The following is a 14,619-nucleotide window of genomic DNA, read 5'->3' as shown; positions in this document are numbered from 1 at the left end:
TGTGGTACCTGGTTCAGTGAGGGGTGTAGGAGAAGGAGCACTCCCCAGCTCCCCTCCTGCAGCTGGGGCTGCTGCTCTCACCCTGACCATCTGTTTAGAGAAATGCGGTTTTTAAAAGTCCATCTTTCATTGTTCTTGTAGCCAAACACTGCTCTGCCGCGAGTGACAGCTGCTTTATACTGACATACTTGCAAAGTTGTGTGAGGGCCTTGTCCTTCCCCGCGCCCCAAAGCTGGAAGCGAGATCAGCGTTGCAAGGGCCGGATGGTGCTGACGGCCGCGGCAACTCCTGTACTTCATTTTCTGTTTCAGTAGCTGTGATACTGACACATTTAGCTCTGGGGCAGGTAACTCTGGTACTGCCAGTACAGCAAGTCCAGAATTTTAAATTGTTTTAAGGTCAAGTCTGGATCTGGAGCACCCGTGTCTGGTATAATGTCAAATAAATTAACATTGCTTCACTTAGTGGCTACTTTGTGTTGAAATATATGAAGTCTTGAGGTGGGTTTGTGACAGCCTGGTGTAAAGCAAAGGGTAATGGGCTGGGAGGGTGAGGAAGAAAGGAGGCTGGTGTTGCTGATTTGAAGAGGGGAGAGAAGATGTTTTATGCTGATGTTACCTGAGCCCTCAGACCCTTTAACAAGCCAAGGCCTCAGCAGATAGCTGCCTCTGCTTCCAGGCACAGTGCAGGGCTCTTACGGTGGGGGGGAAAGGGACCCTGCACAGCGAGAGCCTTCCTTTCCCTGCCCTGGTCACCTCATTTCTTCTGTCTTTCCCAAAATGCTGCTTCTCACAGCTGTTACTTTAGGAAGAGGATATGTTCCTGCTGATCCTGTCAGAGAGGTTTGGGATGTTCCCTGTGGCCGAGCCACAGGCTCATGGGAGCAGCCCTGTCCTGTTTCAGGGCAAAGCCATCCGTCCCTGTTTTAAACATCTACTCACTGCCCAGGTGCAGAGTCAGTGATGAGAGTGGCTTCCTTGAGGCAGGAACACCTCAGTGGTTACAGCCCAAAAAAAGATCAGCTTGTTATGCTGCAATGTGGATTTTGATTCCAGAAGCAGACCTAGAACAAGGTCCTCCCGTTCCACACTGCAATCAGGGAGGGCCTGGCACATAATCATGTTTTTAACGAAGCGCAGGGCTTAAATTTCCCTGAAGGCAGGGCTGAAGAACAAACACCAGACATGGAGTGGGTCCCAGGTTTTCTGGAAGTGGTGGCCAGCATGTCATCACCTTGCTGTGGGCAGCTGTGTTGGCTGTGAGGTGCTTTATCTGTGTTAAAAGTGGTTTATGGGAACTGAAGCTGTCATTTCTAATGGAATGAAAACCCTCACATTTATGGCTTTTACTGCTAAAGAGGAAACTCTGAGAATCAGTCCTGTGTACAAATGCTGATGCAAGTGCCCCTCTGGGATGGGGCAAGGGATGTTCTCCCTCTCTTGCTTGACATGTGCCATTATAACATCTTTCACATTCAAGTATTTCCGTCTGAACCACATCATAAAGAATGCCAGTAGTTACCTGTTAGAAGAGAGAGCTATTTGAGAGTGGACAGGTATGAACAAAGTAAAGTTCACTGACTTAGTTGTGTGGTGCCAACATGGGGAAAAAAACCCAGACCCCAACCATGAAACCCAAAAGGTTTGTAAGACCAGAAAGGGAAAGAGTTGCTCTTGTGTCACTGGGGAGAACAAGCCTGGGCCCCGGTACTTCTGAGGCCCCTGGGAAGCAGAAGAGGAGTTGGGGCTGAAGGTGAGCCACCACCCTGCCCTGAGGCTAAAGCAGCAGCATGTCCCAGGCTGCCTTAGGCCTTGGGGGGGTCCTGCCCTCTGCCCGGTGCTGGGGAGGCTGTGGGGGGCTGCAGGGCCCAGTCCAGGGCTGGGGGGGCTGAGGCTCTGGGCTGTACCCCAGTGAGCCAGGGCTCAGGGCAGCCGCCTCTCTATGCAAAAGCAAAGAGCCTTGGCAGGGCCACATCCTGTAGCTGTGAAACAGCAAAACCCTTGTGATTGCAAAAAAAGACTATGGGGGCAAAAAAACCACCCAAAGGTGTTTTGGCTGAAGGTAGGATGTTTTGGGAAGAAAGCAGCTCGATTACACTGAGTCAATGAAATTCCCGTATCATCTTGGGCAACTGCTTTGGGCAGCTTTCAACACCATCCTCGGGACAAATGTGTGCAAGGAGAAGCTGTAAGAGCAGGAACCCTGCCTTACTCCCTTGGCAGAAGCAGTAAGTGTCCTCAGTGTGCTGCAGCTCCCAGGACAAAGGGTGGCAGGGGAAAGAGGCTTGGGCACAACAAGGTAAGGGGTCTTTTGGAGGAGGAGCGCATTATCAGGGCTGTTGACGAGTTTTAAGGCCAAAGAGTGGCCAAATAAATAGACTTGAGCTCTGAACAAGATGGCAAGGCCCTCTCTCTAAGTTTAATAGGAAGGCCCTATGCCTGTGATCGTAGCTCTGGAGATGGAGGTGCCAAGGCTGGGGTCACAGGTGCCCCCAGAAGGGGCAGACAGCAGGGAAAGCAAACACAAGGGAAAAGCTCCAGCTGCGAGGTGAAGCTCCTGACAAAACTTTATACTAGAGAAGACCAAGCACAAGTAACGCTCAATGGAAACAATCATCATCCTTTTTTAGGGCCCAGAGACAAATATTGAAATGAATAAATCAACCCTCTGTTTCTTTAGGGCGGTACCTCCATGCACAAGCTGCTGTGCCTTCATTGAGAAGAGCCTGGCTCCCATCCACTTACAGTATCCCATGTGGGTATCGATACCCAGCGATAGCCTCTGATGGCTGACAGCAGCAGGAAGACATCTTTGAGACTTGGAAAGCCAGAGAGATAACCATGTCTACCTCACAGTCAACACAACAGGACCGTAAATGCCACCATGATCTAGCATGCACAGTCTGTGAGGGTTTGGTGTTTCATACACCTGTGGAAAACAGAAAGGATTAAAGATACTCCCTACTTTTGTAGTAGGTGTGACGCTGGACCAGAAAATTTCCCTAAAGCCCTTTGAGATTTGGCCCTTTGGTGCATGCTGAGAGGCTCTGGGGCAGCTCCTGAGGTGAGTGTGTGGGCTCACACACCAGGTGACATTGCAGTAGGGTACAGGCTACCAGGGCTAGGCTCTGCATGGCCGGTGTGCTGTGAGAAACCACAGGGAACGAGTAGCAGCAGCAACCTCTGCTGACTTCAGGGAGGACACTTATTCTGAGTCCTTGTGGGAAAAGCAGAGTTTTAAACTGTTGTTACTAAAGCAGAGCCTGATAAACTGTGAATGCATCCCCCAAAAAGCATCAGAAATGTTATGGCTCAGACACAAAATAGCAATGTACTGCTGCCAGAACGGTGAGAAAATGGGAGGGAAAAGGGCTGTTGCAGTCACATCCACTCCCCTGGTCTGCAGAAGGGCTTCCTTCTGTGTCTCCTCAGCCCAAGTCCTGTCCTGGTGTAACCACGTGGGGAAGGATGAACAGGCTACTGCCACCATCCAGAATAATTTATCCTGACTAGAGCTTGCTCTCTCCTTTCCTGGGAACACTGATAGAGGGAAGCAGCCCTGAATCACCTGGGCAGTGACAACTTCTCCTGCTGTTTGAGGAAGTGGATTAGAGCTTACCTTTAGGGAGCAGGGCATCCTGCACACGTTCTAGGGATGGCACGTAAACCTTTTCAGAGAAGACTGATGGCTCAGACCTCTGACACTACCATTGGCTCACCCCATGTGTGGTCTGGGGACAGTACTGAGATGGGTGATGCAGAGGGACCTGAATATATAGCAAAACAAGTGGTAGTTTTGAGTTTTCCTTCAGAAATGTGCCTACAGAACAGGGCCCTGAGCTCACTACAGTCAGGATACCCGCAATGCCCAGGGAGACCTTTGAGACTACCAGCAGCCCTCTACAGTTTCAGATACGTCCCAAAGCTATGGAGATAAACCCTGCACACCCTGTGTGTCCCAGCTTTCCCGGGGGGGTGCCATCCTGCATGCCCCCTGCCCAGCCAGGCCCTGGCTGTTGCACACATCAGCCTCTGCTTCTGAGGCGAGGAGTACTGAATGTGGGAGCTTAAGGAGCAAAACGTGTATTTCTTGTTCTGGAGCAAGCCCGCCTTGTAGCGTTATGAATACACACACACACCTGAGCTCTTGGGGCTGTTGGGTATGCAAAGCTACTTGGTCAGAAGCCTTGCCTCAGCTGACACACTGCTGAAGCTACACTGCTGCCAGCATGGCTTCATGCCATGGCTTGGATAACCTCTGTTCCCACTGAGCAGCAGCCGTGGCTCCTGAGGGCTGTCCCTCCTCTGCACATAGCAGAGGCTGTGCCTGTGCTGCCCATGGGTGTCTTGGCTCTGCTGACCGTGGATCTCGCTGCACAGCGGGTGTTTTTCAGGTTCCAAGTTGAACAGCTGCTTGGAATCACAATCTTGTCAAAGCTAAGGGGTGTCTAGGAGTCCTCACTCTTCCTCCCTCTTGCGGTACGCAAAACCGGAGAGAAAATGCTCTGTGATGGGTCAGGAAGGTCTTTCCATCAGACGAGCAGGAAGACTTCTTCTTAGGCAACTGCACGATGCTGGCCTTGTGCTTGCCTAGGAAGAAGCTCCAGGAATCCCTCACTCATAGGCAGCCTGGGCAGGCCTGTGGCACTCAGGCTCTGAGGCTTTAGGCACACATGGCTCTCACCAGTAACTGGAGGCAGCCTGGATGCTCCAAGGGGACTTTGGCTTGCTTTTGGGGCCTGACTTGGGGGGAGGCTTATCTGAACCAGATTAAGCCTGAACCCACCTTTTGCTGCAGTCCCACTCATTTCTTTACAAGCAGCTACAACTGCCAAAAAAGTACTCATTTCCTTTCACACTGCAGGAAATAAGGCCAGGAACTTGAGTGAGAGGTGTTCATGCTCTGTATTTAAAGCATTCTAGTGAGTCAGACTTCTGAGAGCAGTCATCCTGTGGGTCACCACAGTGACTTGGTGCTAAGGAATCTCTGATGGGAGCTGTGGGACTGGCCAACTTTCACTTAGAAACAGATCCCAGAGTGTAAGACTGAAGGAAGAAACTGGGTTGCTTGTCCTCCTTGGTCTCTCATGTTGTAAAACAACAGGAGAAGGAGATTTTGGCTGTGCAGCAGGGATGGGAGAGACTGTGAGCCATCACCTCTGCTTCTGCACCAAGACTTCTAAATTCTGCTGCAGAGGAAGTCTGGTCTTTGTTGACTTCCAAGAACCAAAGCAAAGGGAACGTCAGGCTTTAAAACTCTTTAAGGAACGAAAGCTGCTGTTGGTAGTGGAAGTTTAGGAATATTTTAACTCACTATTTGAGCCTCCCTCTGACTGTTTGAGTACTTGGGGTACTCAAATTTCCTTATTAGAAACTGAAGCCCAGAAAGGCTTGAAGAGGCATCCCGAGTGCTGCTGTAGGGATGGACTTTGCTGATTGCTGTTTAATACCTTCCTGTTCCCTGTGCAAACCTGTTCCTGCACTAAAGTACAATTCCTTGGGCTGAGACCAGCTGTTCTGTGACTAATGCTTGGCTACCAGCTACGCACACCTGCAGCCTGGCTGAAGAGCAGACTTCATAGTTCAGCTTCTTTAGTTCAGGCCGTTTCCTGGAGCACTGATCTGGGACTTGATTTCCGTGCACAAGCCAACCTATTCCTGCTGATAAACGTAGTGATGGAGCCCCCGGGCAGGTGAACTCAGATCCATGGGGATGGGTTCTGAACGGAGCAAATTTCCTGTGCACTGCAAATGTTTGGTGATCCCAGATATTTTTGGATCTTTAGAGGAGACATTCAGCTGTGATAGTCCCCACCAGTTACCTTGAAACTCAAAAGCCCCTCTGGTGTTGAACTTGGTCTGGCCATGTGTGCCAAATACCTAATGGCTGGAAGTACATTTTAGATAAGGATTTGTTAGTTATCAGTCCTAAAACCTAGAGGCTTGTCAGCATGTGCACAAAAGATTTGAAATGCACATTATTTTTCCTGTTTAAGATTGCTCTGGAAAACACAATTGAATTTTGTCTGAACCAACTATTCAGATTTAGTTTTGTTGAGTGGTAGAGGTTTAATTTAGCAGGTCACAAAGCAGTTTCTCAGAACAGCCTTCCTGCCTTACTGTTAGGAAAGCCGTGCAGTCCAGGCATCAGAGGACACAAAGGAACTCAAATAAAAGTATGTCTGCAGAGAAACAAAGCCACACTTGTATGATGATGGGAACTTAAAGGTGATGAGAACTAAGCTGGATGTAACTGAACAGAAACCTCAGCACCCTTAAATCCTACACTGGATAAAAGCAGCGAAGACAGGTTTTACTCAGCTTCCTTTTGTTCTTTGTCACACATTAACAGGTGAGAAAAGCTCTTTCTGGTTACAGTGAGAGAGTCCCCATTCGAATGTACAATATTTAGCAACTCGTCGATGGCCAAGAACAAAATCCCCACCTTTTTCTTTGGAATGATTTGCCTTTAATTCCAGAGTTTTAGACCTATTACTCTTTATTAGCTTTTATTTCTACCGCACCAGAAGCAGCACCAGCAGTGCAGAAATTATGTGTGTATGAAAGTTTTGCCTGGTCTCCCCTCCTGGATTCATTAAAGGCCACAACTACCTGCTGCCCCCACAGCCCTTGGGGATGCTGCTCTTACAGACAGCTGCCCAAGCTGAGGCAGCTCTGAACTGCATCACCCTTGGGACCTTGGTGAGAGAGAAGCAGGGGTGGGCAGAGGAATTCTGTGTGTAGCCTCATCTGGGACAAGTTCTACAAATCGAAACCCTGACAGACGTGTAATTAAATGCTCTTGAAGTCTCTCTTGGTCTCCCTCTGTCAAATGCATTTCGAGTCCTTCATGTCAAAGCATGGCAGACTGCTTACACTGCTTTGTGAAGGAAGCCTGGTTTTCTCTGTTACAGAGGAAAAAACTGTAACACCAGTTAAACACTCCATCAGAGAGACCCGCTCATTGTTTCAGAGCACACAAACTTGCCCTGCCCCTTTTAGAAGAGCCAGTAACCCTTAACTAACATCAACAGCATCCAGCTGTTCCACAGTGAATCAAGGGATTTCCAAACAATTTGCAGAAGAGAAATGGGGAACTGAGGCACGGGGAAACCGAATGAAGTGTTGGCTGTCACTCTGCAGACCAACCCACCTCTTCCTGTGCAACTTCACCTAAAGACAAAGAGCTGTACCATCACCTGGAAAAGCTACCTTTTAAACTATGTGCCTGGCTGCACTGCAACTTCTTTGCTCGATAGTGTATTTCTAGGGTCATCCAAGACCATGCACAGATAGAGCAAGGGAGTTTTCTGTGAAAAAAAATTCCAAAAGAAAAAAACTAAATTAAAAGAAGACTGCCACATGACACCTAGAAGCGTTTATTTTATGCAACAAACTTAAATATGATCACGTGTACATAAAAGTGTACACTGTATCTATGCTGAACAATGCCAGGAAACGTAATATTGATGCAACAATCTTCTAAAATAAACATTAAAAAATGAGCCTGGACAGGAAGACAAAATGCAAAACAGACTTACTTCCAATCAGCACAATGCTTAAAATTGAGAGCAATCCTAAACATTTCCAACTTTCCTTACAAAGCTGCCAAAGTCCAACTATTTTTAAAAATCGATTTGTTTTTTTTTTCTCTTTACATCAATAATAAAAATCTGGTGACAAACATTATAAAATCAAATGCTGGACTGTCTTTACTCCTTTAAAATTTAGAATATTCCAACAGAACCGCAGGAGTAAAAACACTTAAAAGTGATATATGTTTTTATAAAACAAACATCAATATGTACATTTATTGCAAATTATATTAAACTAAAATGGAGGGAAAAATTAAAAAATGAAATGTCTACTTGCGAATTAATAATAATTTTAAGTGATTACTTTCCCACTCTGATAAAAATCAGAAAGCAACATTTATAAAATTGCCACCACATGACTTTTCATAGCAGGGAACTGAAATCTGTACATCTTATTTTTGCAGAAAAGTAGGCAGGCAGAAAGAATTATACATAAAACAGTCTCCAAAAGGAAAGCAAAAAAATTTTTTTGTGGTTTTTTTCTCTTTTTCTCCTCTAGTCTCGTTTAAAATCCGTTCAGTAGGCTTCTACTTTTTCTGTGAAATATGGGAATACCTGGCTCTAGGATCATGAATTTCAATGTCAGTGTAAGGACCTCCTCTGACTTCCTTTAGAAAACAAAAATGCAGCATGAACATGAATGGTGTAAATACACTTTTAAACTCCAGAATGCAGGAACTGGAACCAAGTGTTAAGCAATTTGCTTAATTATTGACTTTTCATAAAAAAAAGTCTCTGGGGAAATAAGTACAGATGCTTTTAGCCTCTTTCTCAAGAGTTTCTGCTTTACATTTCCATTGAGAAGGATTAATTTCATGTGAAAGGGAAGCATAGTTTTCCTCCTGGTTTCAGAGCTGAAAGCTGTGTGTTTTGAAGTAATTTCAGTTCCTGTACAGGAAATTTCTGAATCCTAGTTTTTGCAGAAGCTTGGAGCATGCCTTTATTTGGCCTTCATTTCCTCCCTTTTCGAGCAAGTTTTCTTTTTACCTTTTGCGGGGGGAGAAAAGGAAACAGAAGTTAATGGTAAGGACACGGAAATGACAATCGATCCCAAATAAAAACTCTGCCCCCGCTGTTTCCATTTTAGCTTTCACACTCTTTACATTGTGATTCTTCCATAACTCCCTGTGGTATCTTCTCAACAATGACATAAATAGTTGACTAGAACTGAATTTCCTTACTGTATAAGGAAACAGCTTCACGATAAGCTTGGAAATACGTAAGCTGAGGAATAACAGTTCTCTAACTGAGCGAGATTTTTTTCAGTATCAGCAGAAATAAGTTTATGCACAGCTTTTGCTGGAGTCTGAGGGCAAGAGTGGTAACTTGTTCCATTAATGGTATTTACCCAGGTTTATAACAAAGAGCCTGTCTTACTTAAGAACAACCACTATTTCAAATGATTTTCGATTATTTACTGTAACTTGTACATGCACACTTAAAAGAAAAACCCCCCTATCAGACACAGCTGTTTTTACTTGACAGACATTCTTCTAGAAAACAGACACAATTTTTTTGATTTCTTACTGTATAAGCTACAATTAAAAAACCACAGAATTGTCCTGTATAAGATGCCTGCTACACCTTAGGGAAGCCTCCCTCTGCTATCTCTGTATCCTCAGTATCTTCCTGGCTGCTCCCACAGGCCTTAAATAGATCCATTGCATTTTGGGAAAATTCAGGACTTGAGTCTATCTCCAACAGTGAATCTCCATCACTTCCAAGCACCTGGCTTCTGAAAAACGTTAACAATGGTTTGGTATTTTTTTCCAAGAAACACTGAGGTATTACATATTTTAAAAGAAGCTTTGACACAGGTGACTGATTAAAGGCTACGGAGAGCACAATTTGTTATGAAGACCTAAAGACACTTCGCTCGTGGCATAAACATTGGGAGGCAGCACACACATCTCCCTCTCTTGAAAGATTTGGTTGGCTCATGTATGAACCTTGTTGTGAGTGGAAAAGGCAATTCATTCTTTCTGATCAAAGTTGTCTGCAAGATGTTCAATTTACAAAATCTCTAGAAAGAAACCATTACAGTGATTAATTTGTGGTTTCTTCCAGCACACTGGTTTGCTGCCTTTATCTTATTGCTCTACTACAACTTTGGACACTTTTGCATTGAAGTTATTACTGTGCCAGATTCAGCTTAAACCCATCTCAACGTTTACGTGCATTTGTGTGGTTTGTATCAGAAATCAAATCAAGACATTTATACAGTGGAGTTTTGAATAATAAATTCCCAGCCCTGAGCTGTTTTATAGTTTACACAGTTCCAAACTCTGCTTTTGATTTACTTAAAATATACATATATATATATATAAAAGATACTGGAAACGGTAAGCACAGACTCCAGAGATCAGAAAATAATTACTGTTAGGATTACAATTTATTCTGTTCATTAAAGACAGACAGTTGCCAGGCCTTTATTATCAAAGAGTGAGCAGAGCACCTGAACTCTTGTGTATCTGGTATTAATGAATGCACTGAGACACCCTCCACTCTTTGTTCTTTTACACAGCACTGCTGGCAAGGGGATGTAACACACAAAACCCTAAAATTTGGTGAAAACAGGTTTGATTATCCTCTGTTCTGACCAAACAAATTAATTTCTCTGATTCCAGCTGCCTTCAACACAGCACCACATACGTTTGGCCATAGTGTTTATAAATCATTGTGGTTTAGTTGTGCCCTTTAAACTATGATAAGTCTGCTGTAACCGTAAACTCGGGGTTCTACCTAGAGTCAGGAAAGGCCCACCACACCCATGCACTTTATTATTTATTCATTTTTACCTTTGTAGATCAATTTGTCTCTGTGCTGCTGCTGGCTTTTTTGCTGTGTCTTGCTGTTTTGGTGCTTTGGCATTACCTGCCTCTAAACTCCCTGGACTTTCTTGGCTGACTGCTGCCCTTTTCCTTCCCCTGACAGGTGGTTTATTTGCTTCCTCATTTTTTGCAGTGGTACCCTGAGGTTCAGGTTTGGGTGGACGCCCTCTCCTGGTTTTTGCTGCGAGTGATGGTCCTGTTTCATCTACATTTTTTTCTTCAGGTTTTTGATGAATATTCTCGGTTCCAGATGCTGTTGCCGGTCTTTTTTTCCCACGTTCAGTGCTGTTTCCTTGTGTGGCCTGGTCAGAATTAATCTCCTAGAAAGCAAAAATCACAAATGTGAAGAAAAAAAGATACTCCCAAAGGCAAACTCCAACTGTTACCTCCCTCCAACCAAAAGGTGTGTTTAGAAAACAGCGCTAAAAAGTCACAAGTGTTGTCAAGACATAGTAAAAAGTTTTACTAAATGGGATTTTGGACATCAACCTTACAAAAGGATTTTCTGTCCTGTGTGTAATGTTAATATCTGCACCCAGTGTATCTTTCTGTTGCTTGAAAGTGAGGTTGAGCAAGATTCAGTAAGACTCGATCTCAGCCCCTCCCATGAGGGTTCTTCTGGATCAGCTGCTTTTACTGCTTCTTTGGCAACTGCCAGGAGAGAACCGAGGAGCAAGAGTAACAATTCTGGTATAACAAATGGTATTTACTTCAATACATGCAAATATTGAGACCAACCTTCAGGAAGGTATGGATTACTAAAGCCCTAGGTGCCAGTAAAAGGAAAAAAGAAATCAAGGCTTGTGAGGAATAAAGGGATTAAGACCCAGTCACAAATGAAACTTGCTGTCTGTTAATTCTGTGTCATGTCTGAATAGGTGTGACCTACATGCACATTTTTTCTCAATACACTGAACAAGGTCATGGAAGTGATTAAATCTCACAAAGCCACATCTTGACTATGTGAAACAGAAAGGGCAGTGGCAGAGCAGGTCCCTACACCGAGAACCATTCACATAGAAACAAAGAGGAAGCAACAGGACATGAGACCTTCATTCGAACACTTGCTTCCAAAACAGTTTGGAGGAGCAGAGAAGAGGGTACTACAGATGTATGGCTGGCAGGACTTAGCAATGTCAAACAAAACAATGAAGGCCATTCACTTTTACAAGTGCTGTGTCTGAACCAAGGACTTCTTTTTTTGTTAAATACACTACCATTATTTCTGAAATGGTTACATAAGTCAGGCAGTCTCTCTGTAACCCTTACTACTGTTCTAGCAGCTTCCCAGCAGATATTTACAGCTGCTATTCATAAGAACTGTACAGGTAACCACTCTGAAAACTTCAGCTAAAGCTGTGTCTAACTTCTCTTAACTATTTTGGGCAAAAAAGAATACATTGAAATCCAGGAAAGATGTTTTTCTTCTTCATGACCTCACAGCTGTGAATATCATGTGGATGTTATTTTAAAATATTAAGAAAAACCTAAATTTTCTATGTGATGACACAAATCCAAACCACCTACTTCTTACTCTGATTTCATCTAATCAAAACAGAGTAGATATAGAACAACTTAAACTGAACCATCTATGTATCCCTACATTATTATAAGAATCTGGTTTTAGAATCACAGAACCATCCAGGTTGGAAGTGATCTATGTATATCATGTGGTCACACCTTCTGTTGAGAGCAGGGCCTCAGGGGTTATCCAGGGCCCTTGAGAAGCCAAGCTGTGAACAGCAACATTTCACCACTGTTCTGAGTACCCTATTCCAGTGTTTCATTTTCCTCACACTATAGATGATTTTTTTTTCCTTCCTGGTTGCATCCAGACAGAATTTCCCCTGAAGTAGCTCCTGCCTGCAGCCTTCGGTCTTGTCACCATGCACCCTTGAGAAGAGAATACTTCCATCCTCTGCACAGACATGTTTTACGTATTGGAAAACTGATTAGATTCCCGCAAAGCTTCTTGGTTGAACAAGCCCAACACTTTTCAACCTTTCATCATCTGACAACTTCTCCAAGCTTCTATCATCTTGGTTGTCCTCAGCCAAACTCTCTCCAGTTTTTCAGTACCTGTGTTGAACTGGAGAGAACATAGTATTCTGGCCACAGTATTCCAGGTGTGGCCTAATGAATGCCAAAGAGGGTGGAATCTGCTGTCTTGGCTCTTGCTGATGCAGCCCAGGCCCCTCACTGAGGCAGGCTGCAGACTCACACTTCCCTGGTTGGCCACTGAAAGGTCCCACAGGTCCTTCTCCGCCAATTTACACCCCAGCCAGGCAGATCTCAGCATCTAGGACTGCTACCTGAGTTTAACCTAACCCAGGTGCAGCACTTCACATTTACCTTTACAACATTTAATGCAACTATATGTTTTCTAAGTTAAAAAAACTCACTATGATTTAGGCAAGATCTTCTCTCTCTCTAATGGAAGGGGGTGAAAGCATTAAAAATCCTCAAGTGTTTCAATAATATTTTGTTTGTAACACAATCCAAAAGTTGGATGTTTCCTGCATGCTAGAGGATCACTAGAAACTTTCCTGACAATATCTGCAGTTTAGGCTACTGGTGTCAACCTTCACTCTGAATCACACTCTTTCTGTTATTTTTACTGGAATACACACGATAAAGGTGGGAATCTTTGAGACTTGTAGAGAAAAAGAAGGAAGTACCATCAAAAAAAGCCTGTGCTATTTTTGAACACATGAGCTCTGTTAATCACCCTGGGTAAAAGAAATGATAGCTCTGAAAACAGTGGTCTTCTATTAGGCTAGGAAAGTGATATAACTACGTGAAATAAAACGGGACATTATTAGTTCCTCAGAGATCCCCTGCAGTAATACATTACTGACTAAACCCCAATGCCAAGCTTATTACAGAGATACAGTCCAGAAAATCCCCAGACATACCTTGTTCTTCACAGGTTCTGTCTTTGCTGGTGTGACTGAAATAATCCTCACGGGATTTTCATCGTTTTCACTGACCCCAGTTTCTGATATATCCGAACTTTGTTCCCTGGTGGCATCATTGACGACAAAATAAACAGAACAAAAAAAGGATAAATGTTTGCAATTATTTTAAAAAAAACAAAAAATAAACCATAAATCAGTGCAGACATGCTAAATTAGTCTTAAAAAGAGTTGAAATCACCCGAGTGCACACTTACATTTTCTTTCCCAGAACTGGGAAAGGTCTGAAAGGGATTGGTTAGTCACTGAGCCAAATCTCTTATCACAGACAATGCCATATAATTCTTTTTGCAAACTTAAGGACCAATACTCTACTTGAAGCTGTGTTCTTTCTCCAGATAGAAAAAGCCAGCACTGGCAAAGGTAGTGAAGGAAAATAAAGACTGGCAGTGCTCAAACTTTAAGGTAATTTACACAAACATATAATAGTTTGAGAGAGAAAATAGTCTAAAAAACCCCCAAAAAACACGACTATGACAACACATATCATGCACACTTACAGGACAAATTCTGAACAAAGTTATACTTCCTTTTGATCTTACAAAATGTAGCAGCTAGAGTGGACTTTCTCTGCTTTCTTTAACCCTTTATCTTAGCCCGTTTATCAATTCCAATGCAAATTAAACAATCTTAAAATTTGAAAGTGTAAACTGTTTCTCCAGATTTATGTCAAATTAAAAAACTCTGGATCCACATAAAAATAACACTTACTAGAAGAAAGATTGAATATTACAATGATTTGTTGCATCTTTCCACTGAGATCCTGGTCCTCTTCAGCAATTTCTTTTAAATTTTCTTAATCTTAAATAGGTCAGAGTATTTCATCTACATCAAAAATGTTTCTTGTTACAAATCAGGATTCATCCCAATTTATACATCAAAAATGCGTGAGTTGCAAAAGCAGCTTAGTATTAATTACAGGTGGTCTCTTCAATTAATGTATTTTCCAATGTAAAAACATTATGAACATCAACAGTCAAGGCTTCAGACAGTATAGTGTCGCTTCTGTTATATTGCATGTAATTACAGGCAGGCCACATCTGAACATCTTACTGAATTTCTGCCTACTAAAATAAACCCTCAGAACAAAAGGCAAAGGTGGATATTTCACCTAAAGAGAACTACTTTAAAAAAACAGACAAAATAAAGACATTCTTCAAACATATAAGCACACACATCAAATCATCTCCTGTCCTAAAACATTTTAGCAAGCTGGAGA

General features: G+C 43.5%; 1 protein-coding gene across 2 annotated transcripts in view; it reads right to left on the bottom strand.

Moving 5' to 3' along the window:
• Positions 1 to 7,362: 7,362 nt before the first annotated feature.
• The window catches only part of PDS5A (PDS5 cohesin associated factor A), a 79,946-nt gene continuing 72,689 nt past the window's right edge, over positions 7,363 to 14,619 (bottom strand). The window contains exons 31-33 of one of the 2 annotated variants that reach the window (XM_061992593.1): positions 13,341 to 13,446; positions 10,393 to 10,745; positions 7,363 to 8,581 (exon numbers count right to left, since the gene is read on the bottom strand). In XM_061992593.1, the coding sequence (XP_061848577.1) occupies positions 8,578 to 8,581; positions 10,393 to 10,745; positions 13,341 to 13,446 (463 nt within the window). In that variant the 3' untranslated portion in view covers positions 7,363 to 8,577. Of the gene's footprint in view, positions 8,582 to 8,686; positions 9,330 to 10,392; positions 10,746 to 13,340; positions 13,447 to 14,619 lie in introns of those variants that run through there. The other variant, XM_061992594.1, reaches the window with a different exon arrangement.

This window comes from Colius striatus, chromosome 3 (assembly GCF_028858725.1).
Source record: "Colius striatus isolate bColStr4 chromosome 3, bColStr4.1.hap1, whole genome shotgun sequence".
In the NCBI taxonomy this organism is placed as follows: domain Eukaryota; kingdom Metazoa; phylum Chordata; class Aves; order Coliiformes; family Coliidae; genus Colius; species Colius striatus.
The sequence above is the reverse complement of the archived record's forward strand: the minus strand, read 5'-3'. Positions and strand labels throughout refer to the sequence as shown.